General features: G+C 43.5%; 1 protein-coding gene across 2 annotated transcripts; it reads left to right on the forward strand.

The window, feature by feature from the left end:
- Window positions 1-1,811: 1,811 nt before the first annotated feature.
- On the forward strand, window positions 1,812-26,417 carry LOC104348953 (prosaposin). Of its 2 annotated transcripts, XM_086466571.1 has the most exons (15): window positions 1,812-1,856; window positions 12,259-12,392; window positions 13,445-13,519; window positions 14,237-14,362; window positions 14,624-14,818; window positions 15,692-15,835; window positions 16,376-16,432; window positions 18,724-18,786; window positions 19,235-19,348; window positions 20,327-20,422; window positions 20,626-20,812; window positions 21,005-21,156; window positions 22,776-22,856; window positions 23,394-23,501; window positions 24,073-26,417. In XM_086466571.1, exons 1-15 carry the CDS (start codon window positions 1,814-1,816, stop codon window positions 24,106-24,108), a joined length of 1,611 nt encoding a protein of 536 aa, XP_086322697.1. In that variant the 5' UTR covers window positions 1,812-1,813; the 3' UTR covers window positions 24,109-26,417. The 2 variants fall into 2 exon arrangements, with proteins under 2 accessions (XP_086322697.1, XP_086322698.1); XM_086466572.1 differs by lacking the exon at window positions 18,724-18,786.
- Window positions 26,418-26,573: the final 156 nt, after the last annotated feature.

Genomic DNA, 26,573 nt, shown 5'->3' on the forward strand with positions numbered 1-26,573 from the left:
CTAGTCCTTCCTTACTTCTGTCCTTCAGTTCCCAGAAGAAAACCACCCTGCCTGCTGAAAGAGCTTTCCTGTTCCAGACAGTCTTATTTGACCCTCCTTTTAAATATTCTTCATGAAGTGGTTTTTTGTTTTTTTTTTTCTGTGTTCATAAGCTAGTAGCTGACTGCCAGTTAGAACGTCAAGGTGCTTTGTGAACACTTGGTGTGCACTCCTGAGATAAGAGAGGTATGCTGAGCCTTGCCTAGGCAAGGTGGATTTAGCATCAGTGTAAAGGTTGCTTGTTTAGTCTGGCCGAAATTGCTGTTGGGGGTGGCTTTCTGCCTTGTTGATTCAGTCTGGTGCATCTAGCTCCAGTTTGGGAATTACCTAAGAGCCCTGGCTCCTGATGGGGGGACACAACACACTGGAGGCTCAGGAGGCTCCAAAGGAAGCTGTGCTGACTGGCAGGGGGCAAAGGCCCTGTGTAAGCATCAAGGTCTCCTGCTGTGTCTTGCAAAGAGCAGCGAGATAACAAGCCTCCCACAGAGGCTTCTTAGCTTGGCTTTTAATTTTAAAAAGATCCTCATAAGAGGAGGAGAAATGTACATTACCCTGTTTGCATACAGACTGGCAAAGTGAAACAGCAGATCCACTTCCTCCTAACCTTTAAACCGCGCATAAACCTTAAATGTTATCAAGCCTGGTCCTTGAAAAAAGAACACGTAGGTAGGGACCTAACATGGTAATATGCTGTATGCCCTTAGATGAAGGGCAACACCTTGAAAAGCCTCACGAACGGGGCAGGATAAGCCTCAGATTGTGAGCACTTCAGATGTGATGAGTGTGAGTTACAGTGAGGGTGCAGTGGATATACAAAGCTCTCCTGGCTGTGAGAAGTGCCCAGCTTATCAGGACCCTTCCTCCAGCAACAGAAAGCCCTGTGTGGGTTTAAAAGGAGAAGGAAGCTGGTCTAGTCGCTCTGTGTGGTCCTGGTGAGCCTGGCTTCTGTCTGCAACGGACCAGTTCTGGCCCTCAGTTGAACTGGTTTGGTTTGTTGATCGAGCATGAAAATACTGCAATTTTCTCTGTGTTAGTTTGTTGTTCCAGTTGGCTCAATCAGTGCAAGGGATGTGGCAGCAGTAAGAAGCTGCGAGATATCAAGTCAATTCAGGCTGTCTTTCTTAATTGTACTTTTAATTACTGTTCCTTTCGACCACACAGATACCTAGATGCCCAGCGACAACAGGCAGCAGGAGACTGTCAGGCACAGCAAGAAAACACAAGCACCCCTCCAGCTCCTAACCGCAAGCAACATGGTAGGAAGCTCTGCCGTGGCGCACCTCCGCCTTCCTGGTGTGCACCTCGATGAGATGCCACCCGCCGAAAGCGAGTCTGGGGGGAGCGATGGGGGCCCTCCCGCCTGCCGTGCTCCCACCGCCAGGCCGGCGCTGCGCAAACCGCCTCTGGTGGCCTGTGGGGCCTTTCTTCCGGCCGGACAGGGCCGTTTCCAGCGGCGGGGGCTCGCACCCCCGACCCAGACGAGCCCGGGGCATCACGGCTCCGGCTTTTGGCACGCCTGCCGCCCCGATGCGCCGCCTTCGGCCGCAGCCGCCATTTCACGCCTGTCCGCGGAGACACGGCGGCTTCGGACAGAGCATGCGCGGGGATTGGGAGGGGAGATGAGGGGCTTGAGGAGCGCGCCCCCTCCCCCACGCATGCGCAGCAGCCGGGAGGGGGCGGTGCGGCTGTTGATCATGCGCAGTGATGGTGGCGCAGCCTTTATATAGGGGCGGGGGGCGACGACGGCGTCGCATTGCAGGCGGGCGCGGGGATGATGGCGGGGCAGCTCGTCTGTCTCCTCGGGTTGCTGGCGGCCGGTAAGCGGCACCACTGGCCCGGCCTCCGCCTCCTGTTCCCCTCGCGCTTAACCGCGGCGGTGCTCTCTCGCCACCGAGGGCCTGCCCGGGCGGGAGCGGGTAGAGGGTGGCTGGCGCTGTGAGGAGGCGCGGGGTGTGTGTGTGTCGGGGAGGAGGCCGGGCCTAAAGCTGTTTGTTTTGTCTTCTCCCAGCAGGAGCTCCGGGGCCCGGCCGCCGAAGGCGCGGGGAGAGGGCAGTGATAAAGGAGGGTGGCGGGCGGGGGAAGCTTCCTGCTGGGGCGCCGCTGCCCTTGGCGGTGGCGCAGCCCGATTTGGGGCCTAACGGTGCCTCCAGTACCGCGGGGGAGCAGGGCCTGGCGAGGGCGCGGGGAGCGAGCGGGGATTTCAAGGGCGCCTTCGGGGTGGTTGTGGTGGAAAAGGTGTGTTTAGGGTGGGAATCGTACAAGAATAGCTGTCAGGTAAACTCATGGAGAAGGGAGAAGTCCGCCATGAGAAGCCAGCCTTTCCTAGAAAAATGCCCTTCCTGTGGCACCGCGGTAGCACCGGGTCAGTTTGTATCCATACCCGACAAGTGAGCGGGCAACTATGTCACCTCACTGAGCCAAATAAGAGCAGTTGGTAGAAACTGGTTTTCTGCCAGAAGCTCTATTTATCTTTGGCACGTAAGGGATAGATGGATGTTAATCCTCTTTCAGATGGCAAGAGGTAGCCTTTTCTGTTGTGTGCTTTTAGCAGCCTTATTTTGTTAGGGTCTTTACTCCACATGGAAAATTCCGCTAATGTTGCTGCTTGCTGCCTTGTTACCTGTTGTTGCTGAGGTGAAAGTGGTGGTGGTGGGAATAACCTACATTCTGCCTTCGGCGTTAGAGGTTAGAAAAGGCGATGCTTGTACTTTGCAGAAGCTAGACAGAGCTACACAAATGGTTCATAGACTGCCTGGAGGTGTCATACACCTTCAGGTTGTGGTGTGGAATGGCTAGAAACTCCAAAATTGAAGGTCTAATACAGTGATGCAGGTGACTTTTCAGAGAATTTTCTTTAAATAAGACAATTTTAAACTTAGAGCTTGTTTGCTTATGAGTTTAACCTTTCACAAGTCAACTAAAAAAAAGCCTGACTAGCTGTTTACAAGCCATAGGAATAACCAAATGGCAGAGTGCAGTAAATTATGCCTCTGAGATCTTGCGTGATTGTACAGTAGTCTTGTACTTAAGTGGAGTTTTAATATACTGATATGTGGACAATTTAATGGAGAATCTGACTTTTCAGGTTGGCAACAAGAAGGCAAATGACAGCTTTCACACTGCGTATTTGTCTGCTTCAATAATATGACTTTTGTGTCTGCTCTGCAGTGAATTAACTGCCATCAGTGATGTTTTCTACTGGGACTGTTTCCATATAACTAAAATCATTGTAGTTTCTCATGCTTTAAAAGTGAAAAAGGATTTGCCTTCAGGTATCCACCAGGTTTCTTACTAGTGTATTTAGGGAAATTCTAATGAGAAACCAGTTCAGCAGTGAGGGTTAGCTCTGTCTGCTTGTTAAAGGCATGTGTATGCAGCTGAGCATAGCACAAGACTTGTTAGGCCTGTTTTTCTTTAGGAAGTCACTGTTTTAACAGAAATGCACACCTATCTCTTTTCACGAAGGTTCTGTTATGAGTGCTAATTGACTCACCTATGACAGTATTGTGCAGATTTTTCTGAAGATTTTTCTGTGACAATGTGGAACACTGTTTCTGTCTACTAAGCTAACTCATTAGCTGTGTCAGAATCTAGCCACCCTTGGCGTATCCTAATGGAGTAACTTGGCTGGCTTACAGCATGGCTGGTAGGCCATGAGGGTTTTTGGTTGACCTACTTACAGTGCTCCCTTTAAAGGAGACATGAAGGAATTAAAGCAGGGTGTGCAGGACTTTGGATCTCTGGACGACTGATGCGCTCTTTGGTTATTGCTTGTATTTGAGACCAGGAATGGAGGAAAGCAGGATGTGAAGTTAAAATAGAAGTCAGAGAATTCTCTTGAGCTGAATTTTTTTTTTCCTCTTGGAAAATAAAAGTTAAGCTGGGAGTGGAAGGTAAAACGTTTGAGGATGTGATTATTTCATTCCCCTAAAACAGTAGACTTAATCTTCCTTCCTTACAGGATTTCAAACTAATATATAATTCCTCTAGCAAACACTTGCCAGAACATCTAGGGACAGGAATAGTGAAGGCTGAGTTAGTCTGACTTGAATTTTCTGGAGGATGTGGAAAAAACAGCTAACTGAACTCTGACTGTGTTCTGTAGTTTGCATGCTTGTTGTGGTTGGGAATGTGGTTTCTATCCAAAAAGCTAGGCTGGTGCAGCCCACTGCTGTAGACTAAATTAGGCAAAGGTGTCTTATCTGAAAAATATGTCCCTGTTTTCTTAGAGGAATAACAGGGAGTGCTGTGGGTATGAGGCACCTTAGGACTGTCGCATAACAGAGCGGTGCTTCGATAGTGCACCAGTCACGTGGCTTGTGTAAACCTGCCCTTGCACAATCTCCTTGTTTGCAGAAGAGGTATAAATAGAAAGAGTTGTTCTTGGTTGTGTCTGGAGGAGCTGCGTAAGCTGTTCTGCCTGGTCATGGTTGCCTTCAGCGAAACAGGCGATCGCATCTGCGGAGCTTCTGAAGTCTTACGCAGTCTTTTTACAACCTCAACCTCAGTTTCTGCTATTCAGCATACCACAAAGGAGCAGTTCTGGGAGTCTCTGAAAACCGAGATGATGTAGAAGGTGGAAAAAGAGAATGGGAGTTTGTCAGCTAAACTGAATGTGTCTCCATCAGGTGACTGTGATGTTAGTTGTGACTCTCTGGGAGGTTGGACTGTGCTGTTTCAGGGTTTTTTTGTGTATAACATGCAGGAAGATTTTTACTTTGTATCTGTGGGGGAAGCAGGACCAGTTACTGCTCGCTGCCAGTGGGTTTTTGTTTCAATGTCTCATGTGGATCTGATTTTTCAAAGCAGGTGTGGGGCAACGCCTTAGAATTACATGACAAAAAGAGGGTTTGTGTTTGTTTTTTTCCTTAAGGATTTACTTGCAGTCCATTTTCTGGTGTGTGGGGGTTGTTTTTTTTTTTTATTCCCTTTAGGTAGCAGCTTTTGTATGCAATTAATTTGCTGCTGTTAAGATACCAGAGTTCCTGTTGTGAGTTAAAAGGGGTACTTCTATGGTCTTTGAAGCGTGTGCATATATTCTGAGGCAACGCTTGTCTGCGTATTTGGTCACGGAGCAATGTTTAATTTCAGATATCGGTATTTTTCTTTCTGTTGGAGGGAGGAGTCTCATGTTCACACTGTTTACCTCAGCTAGTTTCTAAACTTCACTCTACTTCTGTAAAAGTCTGTATATAGAGAGATTTTCTTGAAGATGCTGAGTAACTGAATCCTGCGGTGAGATTTCAAGGCTTTTTTTTTTTTCCCCCCAAACAGAACAGTTCAAAATCCTTTGAGAATGTTCATGTTAGTGTGCACGGATTAAGGATTAACACTTTGTACTCCTGGGTAGGTTATTCTTTCACCTTGTGCACTACACTTTTCCAGGCTCTCCCATTGCTAGCTGCTGTCCTCCCTGAAGCTGCTCTTTAAAATGTCCCTTATCCCTCTGGCATACTTTCTCTGCTCAGCTGTGGGGGTATGATGTCTTCCCTTTCCCCAAGGGAGCTTTCTGTTGAGTTGTCGTCCATGTCCGGCACTCATTCTGCATTAAAGCACTTCTGTGGCAACAGTGTGAGAAAGATCATTGCTCCTGAGACGACAGCTCTTCTGTTTCTTCCTGGCGGTGTCCTGAACTGCCCCTCTTTTCTGAAGTTTTTAGATGCCTCTGGACTTCACTGCTTTGCTGGGACTGCAGTGTAATCTGTGGCCAGGCATTTGTCTTCTCTTATAGACATGGCTCTCTGCATAACTAGCAGTCTTTTCTATCCTTTGTGGTGTGAATATATTTGTCTGGTGAAAGGAGGATGTTAAATACAGCATTTCTGCAGAGACTTGCATGAAATCTGCACCACCCACCCCCAAAAAACCCCAAAACAAACCCCAAATAAAAACAGGAATGGAGATGGACAACAAGTATTTTTAAAACATTTAGGCGTATTTCTACAGGGAGCTGCTGCAGGGAAAAATGCTTCTCAAAACTTCTTGGGAATGGGATGGCTTACTCCTGATGACTATCAAATGCCTTTGAACATTCAAATACCTCTCCTAGATTCTTGTCAATTGCACTAGTTACTAGAAACAAACTAGTGTTTCAAGCTTCGTGGACAGGAAGACTGATTAACTGACATGTGGAGTATTGGTAACAGCTAGCCATATTTTATCCAGTTCTTCCACAATTGGCCTGTAATCTCTCAAATACTGTGGTCATTTTACTGCCTCGTTAATTCAGAGGCATAGTAGACCTTTGGTGTGAGTTACTAGTGTGTGGTGCAGGTGCAGCCATTGAAATTTTATTTAAACTCATTAACTGACGAGAAGGGCTGTGGAGTATTGAGCCCTTCAGATAACTTCAGGTTGAGGTCGCTCCTTGACTTGTTGACACATTGTAAGATTTGATGAAGAGAAATTGATCCCTCTTGACTTCTTTAATTTAAACATGCATTGCTTTTGCAGTTCTCAAAAGAAATAGGAAAAGGCAGTAATTAACTGAACACAGAATGGCAGAGACTGATGCATTCACTTGGTCTGCATGCATTTCTGGAGATAATGAATAGCCTTTTTTTGTTGTTGTTGTTACCAAGTGGGACAGCCTGGGAAAAGGCATCCTTCCTGATGAGTGTGTTGATATACTTAGAACAAGTTGGACTGTCATAAAGGCATGAGTTGACAGCACCCCAAGTTGTCTTCCACATTTGACTTCAACCCATTAAAGTGAACAACAGCTCAGTGCTTTCCTTTTCTTGCCAACTGCAGGTTAATTTGTGCTTAAAATGCTGCTTACACCAAGGTTTTTGTAACAGTTTGGTTTGGAGGAGGCTTGAGTCTTCAAGCCGAAATTTCTGTGTGTTCTGGGCGATAGTTTTCTGGTTTATCCTCTGGCTCTTTAGGGAATCTGGTCTGGCCCATATAGAATTCCTGTTCATAAAAGCTTATGTAAGGTGTTAACTTTTAAGCACGATCACTAAAGTCTCATTAGTAGATTCAGTACAGCTTTGGAGGGGGATTGCTTAGGATGTTTTGCTGAGAATCTCAGGAAGAAATTCAGACAGTCTCTCCCTAGAAGAAGAATAACACAAATGCTTGAGGGAAGAGAAGGTTATTCTCGGGAAAGGTAATTACCTAACCATTTTCCGGTAGCTGTCCTTGCAGAATGGTAATCCAGCCATTATAAGCTTCCCTTTAGGTTCCTGTTTCCTGAAGAGGAGTGAAGAACTGAACTATGCTTTCACATGCATGGCTCTGTAAGCTTTCCATGTAGAAAAGGTGGTATTGTCTGAGAGGGCTATCACCTCTACTTCACTAACTTCTGACTGTATGTTAGCATTTCTGTTCCAGATGCCTAGTGTTGCGGAAGGAGGTGATAGTTAGCATTTACGGCTTTGAAAAAAGTGTCTGGGCATAATGCAAAATTGCTGAAGTAAGTAGGATAGTACCACTGAGGGAGCGAGCTGCATGTTTCCCTTTATCTTTACTGCCTTTAAACTGTTTCTTGTGTGAATTCCTGGCAGAGCCCCATGAGATGTGCAGTAGCTGTCACTTGTCAGGACTGCGTTACTGGTGTTCTGGCAGTGTTAGGTTGCTGACCTGAGCCTCGAAGAAAAGGTTTATCCTTCCTTTTCTGCTGTTACCCTTGAACTTGTGAAGTATTTTGATTATGTTGTTGGGCTTCAGGCTGTGTTTCTGAGGCAGCACTTGTTCTGGGAGATGGCTTCTCTTGTCTGTCATGAGCTCTTGTCAGGCATGAGCATCAGAGAGGTCGAAGTGGCTATGGATTGCTCCTTTTTTTTTTTTTTGTTTTGTTTTGAGAAGCTGCAAGTGTATGCAAGGATCCGTCCTGTTGGCTGTCAGCTTGGCTAGAAGCCTGAGAGCTGAAGTCTTTCACATGCGAAAGACAAGCACTTTATACATGGATCATGTTTCTACGCCCTTCTCCTTCCTCCTCCATTTTCTTTCATTGCTTAATTTAGGAAAAACTTGGTGGAGCAAAGACAGTTCTTTTTAAAATTGAAGAAACTAGGTCTCTGAAGCATTTCAGGAAGGGAGAAACCAGTGAAGAGGACGAGTAAAGAAACACCCTGGCCTTCACAGATAAACTTGTTTGGTGCTCTAAAAATAGCAGCTTTGAAGAACCTGGGGGGAAGGGGGGCAGGTTTGGGTGGGCCTGATGTGTGACTGTTGAGAGCTGATCAACAGAGAAAGAAGAAATCTATTTAAAAATGGATGACCTTAGATAAAGAACAATGTATAAAATAAGGGGATGCCAGAGATAACTAAGAAGGTAATCCCATTGGGTTTATCCAGCAAGCATTAAGAGCTGAGTGAGATAACTGACAATGCTTTGTTTTCTCTTGGGTTGCTGCTGTGCTGGGAATGTGAAATACCACATTAAGGTACCACTTTTCTTGCAGCAGAGGCTACTTTGAGGGAACAGGCAAGATAGCGATTAAGACTCAAATCTGTTCATTCTGTTGTGAAACAGCACAAGGTCTTGACACACTTCACTGGTGTATTTGCTTTTGTTGTAAGTTAGTGTATGAGGAAAAATGCTGTTTCATAATTAAATAGGAGAGCAAGCTGAAAGAAGTAGTAGTGGGAACAGTAAAGGATTTCGGGCTACTCTTTTCTGAATCTGCAAGATCTGAATTAATGCAGAGATTTTTAGTTTTGTTTCTGTTTTTGCCAGAACATTCCAAAAGGGAGAGTGGGTACTGTTGCAATGAAGGTGCATCCTTTCATATTAGACATTGAGTTTATGTAATAAAAATATTTCAGTGTAATACAGAATAAGTTAATACAAGTTTAACTGTATTTAAAGTCACTGTGGAAGATGGAAGAAAAGAAGCCATATTTAGCACATGTCGTCTTTGCTCTGTAGCTTCTTTCTAAAATGTGCTGGTGGTGTGTGGCCCTATGAAACAAATTTGCCTAGTCACTGTTTGACCAGAAAGATCTGTACTGAAAGTGTCAAATGTGGAGTTGTCTTCTCAGAAGGAAAAAAACTTCCCCAGTGTCCTTTGTAACTGAAACAACACTGCTGTTCTTCCATTTTCTGTTTTCTGTAGATATGTGTTCATCCTCATGGCATAGCTGATTCATGTTTCCCGAATCCGTTGGCTTTCTTGGCAGGAAAGTTATGTAGATATATTGGCATTTCATCTTGCTCTGATGTTGTACAGGGGTGAGGTCTCGAAATAATACCAGTGGGAAGGTGTTTGATGTGCTTACTTGCATCCTAAAACTATTTTTCAGTGTTCACTGGATTTATGTACAGTTTGATGCTTCTCGTTCTTCACTGTCCCTGTTGTTCTCAAACTCTTCTGAAGTTTTGTGCTTTGGTCTCCTGTAGAGGATTGCAAATAAGTGTCCTTATTCTCAAATTTGAACTGGCTGTCTGCCCAGTGGCAGTGCTTTGAGAATCTAGAATCTGAACAAAATGTAGCTGTGTACACATCTTCTGAGAAATTACTCTCTTCTCCTGCCAAACTGGGGAGATGTAGTAGAGGGAAGCAGCACAGAGGCATCAAGTAGTTGACACACTATCAAAAATCAGTCTAATTTTATGACTATTTTTTCTTTTCCTTCTGTACAAAGTTACCTGCAACCTGCGCTCTACTTACCTCAGAAGGTCTCGGACTACAGCCTTGCTCTTCAGTTTCCATCTGCCTCAGTGTCATAACCTGGCAAAACCCTGCTGTTGTGCCGATACCCCTTGCTGTGTCCTGGCAGGTCAGGGCATTAGCGACTGACTCTGAGCATCTGTTTGATACAGAAGCCATGCAGCAGGGAATTTGTGATAAACATAGCGCCAAAACAGCTGATAAATAAATATGAAGCATAGTATTTATTTTGCTAGCACGTTCAATGACTAGGTCACAGGCTATGAGGCAGAAGGAGCAAGAGTATAGCTGTTAGACATTCTGCTGAAACTGGGTATGGATCTGAGAAGTCATACAGTGACAGGATCTTAAAGTAAAAAGCCAAAAACCCCCTGAAAGTTCATTAAGAGCTAGATCAAACCAATGCAAATTATGGCATGAATTCCTCAGTTTGGGTTTTAGCCTCTTAGATCAAGAGTTTGAGAAAACTACTTGGAATAACTACTGTAGTTTTAGAATTTAGTTTTGCAATATATTTCAAATGGGGGAGGGGGATTAATTTTCTTTTGATTTACAGAACTCAAGGCATAGGTTAAAAACTTTACTTGTAAATAGTTGGAAGCCCTTAATTCCAGTGTTTAAAGTCAGGGTCTTGCTTGACTTTAGCCAGAGCTTGACTCTGCCTTACAGAGCCTTCCTACCACTGTTCCATACCAGTATCTGAAAGGGAAGACTCTTTCCTTCAACCAAGTGTGTACTTGGTTATTGTCATCCTGCCAGAGCTGTCAACTATCTGGCTGACCAATCTGACTTTGGAAGTTAACTATTCTTAGTGCCTTCAGATCAATAATGCTGTAATTTAAAATAGGCCATCTGTAAATATTTTGCTAACTATTCATTATTAGAAGGTTTGAGTCTTATTCCTAGGATCTTATAAGTGGTCCTAGTGTGCTGTCTTGCTGAAGAAAAATATGCAATCTAGGCTTTTTGCTGGGAGAGAGAGTGGCAAACTTCAAGCTCTTGTGTAGAAAATCAAGCATGCAAAGCACACTTTTCTTAAAATAAATGGGTCATTCCTCTGTGAAATGCAGTGTAAACAGGCTTTGTAAATCAATGGCCGAGAAGGCTGCAGAGTGCCATCAGTGTTTGTCTGGCTCTGTTTGATGTGTAGTGGCTATGTACCTAGCAGATGCACTGGTAATTCAGCTGTTAAGTTGATCCTCTAATCGCTTAAAATCAAGGTGTGATAAATGGAAAAGTGATTGTTCATCTGGCATAACCTTACTAGAAGCGTCGCAGGAATCAAACAGCTTAATTCCTGCTTCTTGGTTGTCAATGTAATTTGACAGCATTTTGTGATGTGTAAACAGCATTGATGTAAAGATAATGGCTCCTGAACAGGACCTATACAACTAATGGGTTTGAATGGGTTGGTTTTTCATTTTGTTTTTTTATAAACTTTGACAGTAGTGCCTTTTGTAGGCTTGGACCATGGCAGATTTCCTTGGAGCCTGTCTGCTGTAGGATTTCAGTTGTTGTTTCTTTGTAGGATAGTGCAGCGTAGGCGATTGACTGCTGAAGAAACTGAGCCTGCCAACAGATAGGATGGTTTTAGGAAACTGGGAGAAGTTGGGTGTACAGTCCAGACAGCACAATAAAAAAAAATGCTTGGAAAGTCAGCTAAAGGGTGCAGTTGATTAACTTGTTCTGTTACTTACTAATAGTGCAGATATTTTATATTTCTTTAGGAAGACTGTCCAGAAATGGTATTTTACTTCAAAACTTTATAGGTTGCAAGGCAATTCCATGTGGAGTGGGAGGTCCAGACAGGACTTGTACTTTTTTTTTCCACCCCCACAAATTTTTCTGTACACAGTTGAAAAACTGACCCAAGAGGAAACAAAGTCTAAGAAGATTTAATGGGTTTAAAAACTATGATAGAACATGTCTCACATTGTTTTGTGTCTCTCTTTTGCTTTGCCTTTCTTCAAACTTTCTGTTTACGATCAGTGTTGGGTCTGCACCTGGCTCTTAAGTCTTCCATGTAATCTGTTCATTGTGGCTTCTAATCCAATTAGTTTCCTAGCTCTCTGCTGTATGAGAAAAGGGTGGTTCACCTGGGAGAAGGAATGCAGACAACAATTAGAAGCTAGATTTGACTGCTGCTTCAGAGTTGAAGTGACTGCAAGGACAGTAGGACAGGTGGGGTTGTAGCTTTGGGAATCAGCTGTGTGAAGTGTAGACTTCTGCAATGAACAGTTTTTATGTTTCAAGTCATCTGGTAGTTCTTGTGTGCTAAGCAAAGTGGTTTTTAATTTTTTTTTTTGTTGTTACGAAGGGTGGATGGTGGAATGGACTGCTGAGGTGCTGAGGGTCAGGCACTTCAGTAGTGAAGTTCAGCTGTTACAGTTTTTCTGAGTTCTTTGGCTCTGTAATCTGTATTTGGGACTCATCTTTCAGGTCAGAAATTGCTGGACTGAAATGTGCTTTAAAATGTTAGTGAACTGAAGTGGCATGCTGGAGAGGTTGTGGTTGTGCTGCACAGCACTAACCTGCTTGCTTTGGAGTGGAAGTCATTCAAGTGTGCAACTATGAAAGAAAGGTTCTTTTTTTTTTTTCTCAGCTGTGGCAAGCCCCGTTTTGTGGCAGAAGGACTGCGTCAAGGGTCCAGAGGTATGGTGTCAGAGTGTTCGGATGGCATCGCAGTGCGGAGCAGTGAAACACTGCCAGCAGAATGTCTGGAACAAGCCTACTGTAGTAAGTATCAACCACTGAGACTTCTTCCCACCTGTAGTTGAGGTAGCTGCTTTCCATATGCTGATTTTTCAAGTCTCTGATCGGAGTTAAGTGCTGTATTGGACTATGCCTTGGTTGCTATGCCTTAATTTGGGTGCTAGATAAAGGTTGCTTTCCACTTCTCTGCCTTGCACAACTTGTCTGCTGATGTCTCCTGTGACTTGTTGCACAATCACTGAGCAATGTGTGGAATGGAGCTAGTGTATTTCAAACTCTTTATTAAACTGACTCCTAATTCATGGAGCTGTTTCTTGTACTTAACTTGAGCAATGCCAAAGTGATAGGCTTATTACAAAAATAAAGCTGATGCTTCTTTAGGGTCTTCTTCATAAGTTAATGTTCCACAAAAGGTGCAGCATATGCTGAATTATGAAAGACATGGCTGTAAGTAATGGTACAAATGTTACATTTAGTGTGGCTTTTCAAGTTGCATTTGTACTAAGTGCGAGTGCTGCTTTACTAGATGCGGCTGTAGTTTTGTGGTGGTGGTTCACAGTTTTCTATGGGAAAAAGGCGTTTTACTTAAATATGTTCAGTCCACCTTGGCTGTATTTGTGCCGAGGTTTGTTTCAGTTTGTGGAAAAGTAGGGGAAGGGAGGAATGTCGGAATGGCAAAGCACAATTAAAATGAGTGAAGATGCCTGAAAAGTTCTTGGATTTTTCTAGAAAGTGTGAACTCTCTGAAGAGTAAGCTAAAAGAGGTTCAGGAGAAGGCTTGGCTTGGGGTGTTAGACGTTTTACTTCAATGGAGGTGGGACTAGGTGAAATGAGCAAGTGGTAGCATGCCTGCTTCTTCATATCATGCTGATTTACTGAAGAAACTGGAGCTGGACATACTTGGAATAGCCTTACTCTTTTTATTTAAAAACACCTCTTCCCACCCCAGCTTCAGCCAGTATTTCTCCCTTAACTTCAGTTTCAAAGGTGATGCTCGTTCTTCGCATTGTTATTCACACACTGAGTTTACAGGTACTTAATTCTGTCTCAAAGTAAGTCTCTACTTCTCTCTCCAGAACAGTATCCCTTGTGACTTGTGTAAGGAACTTGTGACAGTGGCTGGCAAGGTTTTGAAGGATAATGGCACCGAGGTAAGCAGAGCTCACCTTCTCTCTCCCCAAGGCACTATTTGATTTCATTGTCTTAACAGGATCACAAGGTGAGGGGGTGAAAGAGTGGGCTGTGTGATGTTTTCCCAGCCTTAGCAGCAAATGTTGAAAGGGGCCAGAGTACATAGGAAGAGGCTTTTAAACAGCCTCTTCTGGTTCAGAGATTAGCAAATTCTAGAGCACCTTGTGCTCTTAACAGATCCCTTATTGACTGTAGATGCTTAATGAAGTTACTGTTGTGCTAGTGGGCTATCAGTCTTAAAAGGTGGGATACTGTGGTCTCTCGAATTCGATGATTACACCAAATGGACTTTATTTTGACTGTGGACACTTCTTCCCTTTTTCTTTTGTGAACCTGGGAGTACTTTTGTATAAGCAAATCACTGTCCCATTAGTCCGTAATTTCACTTCCTCTTCTTAAATATAAATGTTTTGTGCTGGTAAGACTGTATTGTGCAGGGCTTGCAAGCAGTATTTCATGTTTTCACTTTGGCAGGCTCTCATCGAGGGTCTAGGACAGGGGAAATAGACTTATAGTGTAAAACTTCATTCTAGTTTTGCTTACCAGCTGCCTGGACCTACCTGACTCCAAGGGGTGGTTTTTAGGCTTTGTGTCATGCATTTTGGGAATGGAAAGAGCATTTGTGAGAGAGAGAGAGATCTATTTTGGTAGTCTATAGCCCACCTCATCTTTTATAGGACGAGATCCGCTCTTACTTGGAAAAGACGTGCGAGTTTCTTCCCGACCAAGGCCTGGTCTCTGAGTGCAAAGAAATTGTGGATTCCTACCTACCAGTTATCATGGATATGATCAAAGAAGAGCTGGTAAGTAGATAACAATTTGCAACTGTTGGAATTAAAAATCATGCTATTGAAGCCTGAATTTTTCTACATATGGTTGTGCATATGATCCTTTAATCCTGAATGGTTCACTGGTGTTGCAGTTAGTGGTCTAAATTCGAAGACTGCTTCCTTGCTGTGAACCATTTTCCCTTCCTGTCGTGTTTCAGCTGAATGATTTTCTACTCTGAACTTCATATAAAAGTGCCATCAATCTAAAGCTTTATGTCCTCTTATCTCCCCTAGGACAAACCTGAAGTTGTATGTAGTGCCCTCTCGCTGTGCCAGTCCCTTCAGAAGCACCTTGCAGCAATGAAACTTCAGAAACAACTCCAGACCAATAAGATACCGGAGCTGGACTTCTCTGAACTTGCATCCCCGTTCATGGCTAACGTGCCTCTTCTCCTTTACCCTCAGGACAAACCTAAGCAGAAGTCCAAGGTAAGGGTGCAGTGCTATTCCAGCATGCAGGAGAAGTGCATGTGTTTTGCTTCAGTGCTCCTTTGCATAAGAACCTACTGCTGATTCTTGATAAGGGATTATTGTACTAGGCACAGGTTAAGCTGATGTGCTTTACCTGGGTGACTGTCTCCTATTGAATTTTGTGCTGCTGCATACAGTCAACTACCTTTTTCCGTAACCTGTGAGTTTAAAGCTAAGTAAGGTGGTAGCTGCAGCACCTGTGGACCACACATATAATCTTGGATTAATAACCTCAGCTTGTAAAGACAAGTCATGCGCTGGGCTGTTCACATCCAGGACTGTAGCAGTCAAGCGGGTCTTGCTGGAAACAATTTCTTCTGAGAGCAAGTTTGGCACCAATGTTCAAAGGAAGAAGAATTCTCCCACATTCTGAGTAATCAGCTAGCTGTGCCCTTCAGGGGAAGCATTTCTCTCTGAATCCAGAGGTGTCAGTCTGGATCGGAAGAAAACAAATAGTTGACAAAGGGGAGTAGATGAGACAACGAACTTGAGTAGAGTCTGAGTCTCGATAGCAAGCCTAGATATAGGAGTTAAACAGTCGAGTGGGTGGAGAACAAGCTGCTGTGGGTGGAGCACGTAGGGTCTGTGCCAGATCTAGAAACCTTCCCACTGTGGTCTGTAACAAAACCAAGAGATTTTTGAAGATTGGGTATCTTAACAGTTGTCTCGGGTTTCAGAGCCAAGTAGGTATCTAGTCTCCATCTAGTGGCTGGTGCACGTATGAGCAGTAGCTTGTCTATTCGTATTGGCTCAGGTTTTTAAGTAGTAATGGATCTTAAATGTGTTACATGAAGATATGTCCACTTAAGTTTGCTTTCACTGTTTGTCCAGGGAAGTGGGGATGTATGCCAGGATTGCATTCAGCTGGTTACTGATGTTCAAGAAGCTGTGAGGACAAATTCATCTTTTGTGAAATCTTTGGTTGCTCATGCCAAGGAGGAGTGTGACCGTTTGGGACCTGGAATGTCTGATATGGTAAGCTGCCTTTTTTTGTTTAAAAATCTATTCCTGTATGCAAACATAAACTAGTTTGTTCAGTGCCTTAATCCTCTCAATGTAATCTATTTAATAAAACAAAGGAGAGTGTGTGACATATAGGATATGTTACACAGTATAACAATAACAACACTGAAATCATAAACTTTCTGGTCAAGAAAGTTGGTTGTGGTGGTGTCTGTGGGCCTGGGGAGGAGGAAAAAGACTCAAGATTGCTGCTAGCCCTTAAAGGCTTTTTTCATAAAAATGATCTGGCCAGGGTAATGTCATATCAATGAGGGGGGGTGCTTTTGCCTTGAGAGGAAGAGAAAAGGACTTGTCAGATAAGCAGCTATGTGTGCAATGATTGTGTAACCTGAAATGCCGTCTTACGTTTGAGCCAAGCTCTGAAAGACAACAGAGTAGTTATTAATTTACCTGCTGTACTTAATACTTTGATATGTATTAGAAAATTCTAGATTTACTCTATGACTTAAGTTGTTTGATATTTACAAGACTTTCTTTTCCCGCTTCCTGCAGTGCAAGAACTATATCTCTGAATACTCTGACTTGGCTATCCAAATGATGATGCATATGGTAAGATCAGTGGAACAGAATTTGCTGTCAGTTCATTTTTCCGCTTTGTGTAGCTAACTTATTTGGAAACAGAAAACATTTACTGCAGTAAAAGTCTAGGGAGAGCCCTTGCTCTGTAAGTTTTGGTATTAATGCTTTGAACTTGATGTTTAATTGGATAGTAACTTCAGTCCCAGAATGCTTTCTTTAGCACTTTCCTTTTCTTTCACAACCACTTCAGTGGTGCAAAAGGCACTCTAATCCTTTGAACGCAGAAGATGCGTTACACATGTTCCTTTATACTCTTTTAGCTCAGTCCTGTACTTGCACCACTTCTCCCCTCCCTACCAAATGCTGCCTTAAGCATATTAGAGTTGTTCTTTGTCACAGTATTGCAAAATTGGTTCAAGTGGTAGAGATAATGTGTCTGTCTGAAGCAAGACTAAATGTCCGTGTTCCAGAATTGCTATCTTAAGACTCCTGCTCTCTGGGCTCTTGATAGGAGCCATGGCAAGTTGAATGGTACTGCGCCAGCTCTGGTCTTCACAATATATTTTACTTCTGACCACCTCCAGAGCACCTCTTTATCCAGAGTTCTCAAAGCCTTCCAAAAAAAAAAAAAAAAGTCTTTCCTTAGAGAATGCAGTGCCTAGGTGCCACAAGTAACATAACAAATTATAGGTGAATTAATGAATAGAGTATGTGGCTGACTTGAACCTGAATTTGGCAATGCAGTGGCCTTTTTTTGTTTCCAGTTGCTAAAGGCTGCTTAGAAGCTCATACTGTTTCTTTAGCATTTTGAGGGGGGCAAGCAAATCTTTGTTCCAGCAACAGTTAGTTTCTGATTTTAAGCATTGCAATGCAGTCTGTTGTTAAGACCTGAAATTGGAATATGACCACGCCTTGCATCTGGCTGAGTGTTGTTCAGACTCTTTGGAGGTAGTCATGCCCAGGTTGCTTTAATAACTTCAAATGAATAATGTTCGTTAGCACTGTGCAATTAAATCTGAGTTGCTGTAGTGATGCTAAGAATCTTTGGGGTGGGGACCATGTCATATTCCATCATCTTTGTGGAAAGAGTGTATGCAGTTCCAAGTGCTTGACATTTTTTTTTCTCTTAACTGTTATCTTTAATTTCTCCTTTCTTCTTCTTCTGTCTCCAATCTCCCTTGTCAACAGAAAGATCAGGTAGGTGAGCAACTTGCCTGTGGTGATAGCCTGCTTGTAGTTCACTTCTTGCTCTTAAAGGGCTTGTAGTTCACTTCTTGCTCTATTAGCTGTGTACATGGTGTGATTGTACTCAGTGTTGACAGATACAAGGGATATCTATGTGATTAAAGCAGAGAAAGACGATAGACTTCCTCCAGTGGATCAGTCCTACTTCCAGCTCCAGGTGCCAGTTTGTGCTACTAAGATTTCAGCTTGATTATGCTTTGGCCAATAGAGCAGAAAATATGCTTGCTTTCATACAAGAAGGATAGATAGGGAAAAAATATGCCAGGGGCTCCTGTCAGCTTCTGGTTTAAAGACTGGACTCAAAAGGGCTTGAGTGAAGCTGTCCCCAGGTCTTTCCTTGGTTAACCTTTAAATCTAGGACAATAGTATAGATGTTTGGAGTACATGAATTGAAAAGAAGATGTGGGAGGCCTTTAGGCTCCTGCTTCCTACAGCTATTTGGGCTTTTAGTTTAACCAGTCCTGGGAGACCTTGTGTCTGTCATCTCTTTGTGAGAGAACATGTCGTGTGTATGTGGGTGTTGCTGTAACATTAATATCTGGAAATGCTTCTTACATTGCATGAACCAAAAGGCTTGACTTAAAGGTACTGCCTGGGGTAGTCTGAAGCAGCACTATATCTTTGAGATACTGCCTTTGCCTGTGCATGAAGTTGTGGCATGATGTATTAACTGTTGCATAAGCCTCTGTTGTAAGAAGCTTGATGCCCTGGTGACAGGGTGGGGTATGAGCTTCTAATTACCTGTAGGACCAAAGGTAACTTTTTTTAGCTTCGGTAGACTTTAGGAGGGAAAATTCAAGTTTTGTGTATTACGCTGTACAGCCTTTCTCACTTGGTGTGGGTATAATGTGGCCTCCTTAGAGCAGTTTGCCTCATGTCCTGCATTTATTTTTGCATTTAGTAATATATGTTTCTAAAACCTTTGAGGAAGCCCTAGAAAGCCTTTTTAAAGGCTTCATTTCCGTTTGCTGTTTTTCCTCTTGCTGTGGAAAGAGCACTTGAAATACAGTTACTGCAGACGCTTGTAAAAAGGGTTAGGATTAGGTTTTAACATGGTTAACTTTTGTTTCTTATAGGCTGCATTCAGTAATGCTGGAATCTGTTTGAAAAATACGGTGTTACTGGATGCTTTAAAGAAGGTAGCTTGTTGATGAGTAAAAGGAGGCATTTCTTTCAGCTTTTGGGTGCACTCTGAAGTTAGGATAATTAGCCTCTTCTGTGATTACTTTAAAGCTTTCAGGGGAGCAGCTTCATGGATGCAGGGACGCTGGTGGCCTGTTTTGGTGTTGGTAGCTCTTAAGTCAATTCCTTTTGGAGGCTTGCATAGAGTATGAGCTCACAGTAAATGGGGTTTTTAAATGGATGTGGCTTAACCTCTTCTTTTTTTAAAGGAACTGCTAAATTTCATCTGGTCCTTGTCCTGCCTATAACCATATCAATGCTTTGGCAATACTTGAAGTAGAAGTAGTCATGAAACTTCTAGTTGTGTTGGAGCCTTTTAAAACGTTCTTTGTGCCTACTCCCAGGCTCCATAGAAAGGGCAGAGTCTTCTAGACTTTTAAAAATTGCTTGTACACCTCTTTCCAGCAACCAAAGGACATTTGCGCCATGGTTGGTTTCTGTCTTTCTGTGAAATCAGTTCCTCTTCAGACTCTGGTGCCAGCTCAGATGGTTCATGAAGTGAAAATGGAAACCGTGGAGGTGAGATGGACTTCTTGTACTTAACGAGCTTTGCCTTCCTTTATGCTTTTATGCGTTTAGTGTAACACACTAGGTGAAACAGAAGAATGTCAGCTTTTGTGCATAGAATAATGCAAGTCTCCCTGAATATAAATTCCTGGCCTCTTCTTGTTCCTGATGCTGATCTGTGAAGTAGGAGAGTTGATTGATTTGTTAGAATAGCAGAGCCTATGCTAAACCAAAACTGTAAGGTAATACTTCAGGACTGAAATGGGAACTCTTGTTCCAGCAGTAGAGTATAGCAGCTATTGTAAATGACACCTCAAATGTTAGAGGGCAAATTGCTGAATTTGGGTTTTGCTCTGCATTTGGAGTTACGCTTCGATCCCTTTTAAAAATGGGACAGCACTCTGCGTGTGCAGATGGGTGATCAGAGTCAGAATGCTGTTGCTCTGAGTTTGGAGAAGCACCTTAGCTTCTCATGGCCTTTGGGTGAGACATGGGCTGAGGGTTTTTTGGAAAGTCTCTTTTGAGGATGGTTAACTTCTGATTAACAAGGTCCAAACAATTTCCCTCAAGTTCCTCAATTTCTGGGTTTCTTTTGCAAACAGGGAGGTGCTCTTGATTCTAGTAAATTTTGTCCTCAATTAATGTATTTTAAAAACACTCTGTATTTCCCTTGATTCCAGTCACTGTGGGGCTGCTTGTTTCTCCCTGTCTACTAAATTTGACTCTCCTACTTGTACAACCTGGGGATTTGGTCTTAATTCGTCAATCAAAATGACTGTTCATTCGGAAAGGCTTTTTACTGAGACCTTTGAGGTTGGTTTTGGGTTCTGTGTGACCTTTTGAATTCAGCTCAAACTGGCCAGCTAGGTAAATGAATTAGTGTTCTTCACCTGAATGTGAATGCTGTTGGCCTGATCTTTTAGGAATTGTCCCTGTTAAATGTGGTCAAGTGCTGATTTATTGTTTTGTATGTTTCTTCTCTGTACTCAGAAAGCCTCAGTTCAAGAGAAAACTTTTTCCTTGTGTGAAATATGCGAGACCATGGTGAAAGAAGTGACTGGCCTCTTGGAGAGCAACAAGACAGAGGTGTGTAAACGGTGGAAATGGTACCTCTTCTTACGCTTTGGCTAAAATGGGGCTGTGTTGGAGGGGGAAAAAAAGTTAATTTTATTGTCTGTTTTCATGAGACCAAGATTTCAGTCCTGAGTGGGATGGGGTTGGAAAACATACTTATGAATTAAGTCAGATTTCTGTTCCTCTTTTCCTCTGCATCCTTCATGGTGCTTCAGGAGGAGATTGTACATGAAATGGAGGTGATCTGCTACCTGTTTCCAACAAGTGTCAAAGACCAGTGTAAGGACTTCATAGATGTCTACGGCCAGGCTTTGATTGACATGCTTTTAGAGGCAACTAATCCTGAAGCTGTGTGTGTTATGCTGAAATGCTGTGCAGCCAACAAGCCTCCACAGCAGCCAGGTTGGTAATGAGGAATCAGTGGTGTTGCAAAATGAACTAGTTCACCTGTGATTGTATCTCTTTCCAGGATGTGCTTTAGTGCTTTGCTGATGCTGCCTCCTTTCTTCTATTTATAACTATATATATAACTTCTGTATATAACTACCTAAGAGCTGACATCTTTGGGTTTTTTTTCCTTTTTTTCCTCCTCAGTTTTAGTGAAACCTGCAGATGGCTTCTGTGATATTTGCAAGATGGTGGTAGCTTATGCAGACAAAGAACTAGAGAAGAATGCCACAACAGCTGAAATTGAAGCTTTACTGGAAAAAGTCTGTCACTTCCTGCCAGAGTCTGTCAGTGATCAGGTAAAGCATTTGTGCAGGAGGCAGGCTAAAAACCAATGGCCATGTTGATGGTTGGGCGCTGTCCTTGTTGATTTGTTGGGTTTACATAGGTCTTACAGTGATAATTATACTTACCTAATTTTCTGAGTGTTTTGCCTGATATTCTGTCTACATGCTAATTTTAGGTCCGTCTCTCAAGTGTCTCTACTTCTGCTGTAAATGTCCAGGTACTTGTAATAGAGGTCTCTGTGTTTGGCCCACTGCCTTGGTCTCTGGCTGGAGACAAACTGTCCGCAGGTGCAGCTGGGTCTGGCTTGTGTTCAGCAAGCTGATCCTTCCTTAGTTTTTCCCTTTACTAGTTAGCACCAAAGCATAGCAGCTTCTCATGTGCAGTAGAGCAGAACAGAGGAGAGGGAGCAGGCTTGATCTGAGGCACTCAACTGACCACATGGGCCTTGCTTTGTGACAGCCTGCCTTTCTGTTGGAACAAGGCAGACAGAGATGAACAGAGGGATGGAACATCTTGCAGAGTATTTGGGAAAACTAGAAAGTGGCATCTCTTGGTGGTTTCTGTAAGGCTGGTCAGTTTTCGTCTGCTAGAGGCTGGAAGGAGTTTGGAGTACAGGGGGCTTAGGTTTTTGCACTCTCTATTCTTGGGGGTTGGCAGTTTCGAATAGATGGAGACTTTTGAGGACCTGAATTGACTGACTGGATTGTTGTACTAATTTGCAGTCAGTAAAGGTTTGCCTGGAAATCTTGAGAACAGTGGGTGAGAACAGCTGAAGGTTTGTTTTTTTTTTTTTTCCTTCAACACTGATCCTGTTCAGGGGATTAACAAAGTAATTGGAAGTAAGCTGGCGTAATTCTAGTGAGACAGCAAAAAAGCAACACCTGTTAGGCCACTGCTATCAAGATTTACCTGGAAATCTTATTAGGTGGCTGGTCAGCAAGTGGCAATGGTTATAAGTTTACTAGGCATACAACTTAGAGGCTTAAAGCAGCTGTGGAACAGCTATTCGTGTTAACTGCTGTGAGGCTGTTTAATAGCTGTGGTTTGCTTATTAATCGATGCCGTTATTCTCTGCTGAGAACGCCAACATCCTTTTGTGCTTTGGAGATGGCCTCTCCACTAGAGGGCTGACTGTTACCGGTGGGAAGCGTTCCTGCTGCTGCGGCCCGGTCTGAAGGGAAGAGTAACTACTTGGGCTACAAGTGCTTTTGAGTGGCATTACTGTATTGCTGCCGTCCTGTTCAGGATGTTTGTCTCCAGCTTGTTCAGTGTGCTTTCCTCTCGAGACAGCAGTGATCTCCACGGTTAGAGACTTAAGCTTTGCAAATCAAAGCTTGTCCTGCTTGATTCTTTTCCCAAAGTCTGTTCTGCTTGGTTCTGTTCGTTTTGACCCCTTTCTCATCGTAACCTGTCTGCAGACAGCTGCAGGCAGATGTGAGCTAGCTAAATATGACGTAGCTGGTTAGTGTGATGCTGAGTCCTTTTTGATCTGTAGAGCTCAAGCCTCTGGTTTATCAGTTCAGAGTATATTATTGGGGTGTTTGGAGTAGTATACAGGCCTGCCTGCTGTATCTTGCTCCTCTTTCTAAGGCTTTAACAGGAGAATCTTGCAACCTGTGTTTTGTTACAGTGTGTTCAGTTTGTGGAACAGTATGAACCCGTGGTTGTGCAACTCTTGGCAGAGATGATGGATCCCACTTTTGTTTGCACTGTGAGTATTGCATTTAGTTCTGTTGAGTATGGGCTCTTATACAGTCCTGCCTACTCTTCTGTGTGCCTTTCAGTGGCTAGCATGCAGAAACTCTGCTGGAATAAAAATCAGCACACTGAATGCTTGGAGCAAGTGCGGTTGTGCAAGGCCTTGGGCTTACTGAATGGACAACTGTCTGACTGCCAGCCTTGTGCAAGGAGGACAGAAGGAGAGAGCTGCCAGTGGTTATCCACTGTTGAGGTTCAGTATCAAGGTGTAGTGTGCCATGAATGTGATGAGAGGAAGTTAAATGACGCTTCTTGAGAAAGGGACCTTTCTAGAAGCTCTGTTTCTCAAAACTTAATATGAAGAAGCAGTTGCAGTAACTTAATGCTTTCTCATGTCAGTCTGCTTCATTTGGACTCGTTCAGCTGCAAGTGTGGCTGAGTTGTCAGTTGACTCTGGTACACGTGGTCAGGTGGAAGCTCAGACATAAGTCTGGAGTTGATCTCTTGGTGCAAATAAAAATGCTGACTCTGCTGCTGTATGTTTTCACAGAAACTTGGAGTCTGTGGATCAGCCAAACAGCCTCTTTTGGGGGATGATGCTTGTGTCTGGGGTCCAGGTTACTGGTGTAAGAACATGGAGACTGCTGCTCAGTGCAATGTATGTAAAGCAGGATTCTGCCTCAAGTTTGCTATTGGTCTTGATAGTTCCTTATAAACTACTCTTCTGGCATCTATACCATACTGTCAAGTGGATGAGTTCCAGTTTCAGGAAGCAAAAGGGTACTAGCTAGTGGTTGTTGAGTTTGATTAGAGGGTCTTCCATAGCCCTTAGCTTTCTTAAAGCAGACTGTTGCCTCTCCTGTTCATTCCTATCCCCAGCCTGTCTGGTGGGGAGTCTATAGTAAGGTACAATGTCAGCTTTATGTTCCCACAGCCAACAGACCATGTCACGACCTCTCATCAGGCTCTAAAAATTAGCTTCCAGTATTGCTGTGGGCTGATGCTTTCTTTGCCAGGCCTTAATGGCTAAGGGTCATCAACATTCTTTCCTGAAGCTTCTGGGCGGGGATGAGGATGTTATTTATCCTAGTCCTCTTTGTAATCACTTAAGAAAAAGATTTGCTCCCAAGATCTTGGCTCAGAATAAGGCATTGAATTGTATGTGTAGATGGACTCTTGTTTGCAAACAGGCTTTTTCTCAGTAACATACACTATTTCTTTCCCTTTAGGCTGTTGATCACTGCAAACGTCATGTGTGGAACTAGAAGAAGAATTTCCAGTTCTGGAAGTTTGCCATGGCTCTTAAAAATGTGGGCCAAGGTTGGCAGAGAGCTGTATCTCAAATGTCCCTCTTCTCTGCCTCATTAAAAATTTGACCTTCAAGTTCCTTTATTGTAACTCTTCTGTAGCAGTGCTGCTGTTGAAGGATCAGATCTTCATTGTTTTGATTTAACAAAGATGTTTCTGATTGTACAGTTTAACTCATTATGCTCCTAAAAATAGTGTTGTAGATTTTTAATTGGTGGACTGAACTGTTTTTTTAGGTGCTGGGAAGAATGGCAGAGAAGGTGAAGTGAGACAGGACTATTATCTTTTAATTTAAAAAAAGAACAAGATAGTGACTGAACTTTAAAATGTCTTTCCATAGTCAGCATTGGGAAGATTACATGCTTTGCATTTGTAACAGCTGGCTGGAATATTAAGTTTCTGTGTAACTGTAGGGGAACTCTAAGGGATAATGTTGAATCTGGGAATCCCTTCACCTGGAATTTTCAAAGCTCTGTGGGTGCAGAGGAGGACTTTGTGTGCCCAGCTAACTTTCAAAGTAACTGCTACCTAAAAAGATGCATTTGCATTTGAGTGACCACGCTTTTGCATTGGAGTGACCACAGTTACGGCTCGTGGTGGTGTTATAGCTGAGGAAACCCTCCCTTGGCTTTTGATCATGTCCTTTTTCTTTCCGTGGACTACTCGATCTAAGCATGGGTGTTCTACTGTCAAGCCCTCTACAGTGGGATTTCAGTCTTCTGAAGCATGCTGACGTACTTAAAGAATGGCTCCCTTTTTTTATATCCTAGTTGCTCAATTCTGCTTAGTCTTGCAGCTTCCTACATGCAGCCATCTGGGTGCCAAGGAGGTGGAGCGAGCTGGGTCGGTAGAAGATGGAGAAGGAAAAAGTCAGCAGGGGCTGTGCATGTGTCAAAGTGAGTTCAGCATAGACAGTAGAATGCACGGAAAACTTTTTTATTGTAAACTGCTGCTTTGTTCTTTGATCTGTTTCTCTCATAGCATATTTGTCATCTAAAACTTCAGAGGCACTATGAGACTTGTGGCCAGTTTCCATTGCTGCCACCCATTCTCCCTGACACTCGCCCTTCTGAGTAGTTTGAAGTCTAAATTTTTTTCCAGAGTTCCCATTTCTGTGTGGAAATGCATCTGAGCAGCAAGCAGAGATGGCAGACGGTAAGAGCACTGTAGTAGGTATTTGGCAGCTTTGCTGGCATACCTGACAACCTGCCTTTCACACCTCTGCAGCCTGAAATGGCCTGAACTTCTAAACAAAAGCCTTTCAAGGCTGGCTGCTGCCCTGGAAATGAGTCAGGCCTTTGAGGTGTAGGGGCCTCGAGAATGAGAATCAAGCTTACGTTGCTTGAGATGGACCTTGCATCCCCTACCAGCATTTAGTATGTAGTTCTGATCAAGTTAACCCCCAGAACAGAGGCACCGGAGTAGCTTTGAGGAGACCTTTGGGAAGGAGGAGCTGGGCAGAGGTGGAGCTTTGAAAATTCCAGTCCTGTTCAGAAAGGTGCCAGCAGCTGCTGCTGTTCCTGTGGTGTCTTGGGTGAGGCGTGAGCTTCAGTAACAATGCTTTAGCAAAGTAATTATCATGCAGTTTAATGGAAAACCACTGGACTACAGCTTTTTTGTTGCTACGTACATGTACATACTAAATGTCTGGGCGGTGTTGGCAGATAGCAATACCGGTTTGTCTGTCCTGTTTGCATTTGTACAGAACGCTGAAGCACTCATGGCTTTAAAAAAAAAAAAGTATAATATAATTTCCCCTAAAGATGTAAAATACCTGCAGCTTTCTCTCTTGGCAGGCTTGTGCAGTGGTTCCAGTGGTGTGTCCCAGTTGGGGTAGATATGCCAGATAGGAAGTGGGCTCTCTTCAGTGTCGCTGCCCTGGAGGTACAGGTTGTGTTACACCACTGCGTTTAGTATGGTATTTGATCTCTTAAACTGGATGGCGTTCTCTTAACATGATTTTTTTTTGTGGGGAGGTAGGGATGGATTGACACTTGCTCTTGCAGGTTGGTAAGGTTTTAATTTTGGGGGGTTTTTAGTAGTGAAGGATTCATGCTAGCAACCTGTCAGGTGAGGTGAGCTGGGGGCAATCCTGCGCTAGTGCTAGGAGTCTCTTAGTTTTCTCCCTTCCTGTGGACTGTGGCACCTGACCCACTGGAGTTAGTCACACTGGGGGGACACATGCAGTTGCTTTCTAAAGAACATTGTCTTGATTTTTGCACAAAAGCTTCCTTAATGAACAATAAAAACTTCTGTGAACCAATAAGTTTGTTTCATTTCCCTGTTATGTGCTAGTTGCTGAAGGATCATATTAGCTTCCCCTTTGCTGCAGATCCAGGAGAAGGCATGCCCCAAAATGTCACTGGGAATGTAGGGCTGAATGACAGGACGTAGGTTCCTGTTCAGTTGCGTCGCCTTGCAA

This window comes from Leptosomus discolor, chromosome 6 (assembly GCF_034619465.1).
Source record: "Leptosomus discolor isolate bLepDis1 chromosome 6, bLepDis1.hap2, whole genome shotgun sequence".
Taxonomy (NCBI): Eukaryota; Metazoa; Chordata; class Aves; order Leptosomiformes; family Leptosomidae; genus Leptosomus; species Leptosomus discolor.

Bases quoted from the DNA above. Each gene is read 5' to 3' on its own strand.
- LOC104348953 (XM_086466571.1), top strand. From the start codon at position 1,814: ATGGCGGGGCAGCTCGTCTGTCTCCTCGGGTTGCTGGCGGCCG. The intron at 20,423-20,625 runs GTGTGTAAACGG...ATGGTGCTTCAG, and splicing joins TGGAGAGCAACAAGACAGAG to GAGGAGATTGTACATGAAAT. The intron at 21,157-22,775 runs GTAAAGCATTTG...GTTTTGTTACAG, and splicing joins CAGAGTCTGTCAGTGATCAG to TGTGTTCAGTTTGTGGAACA.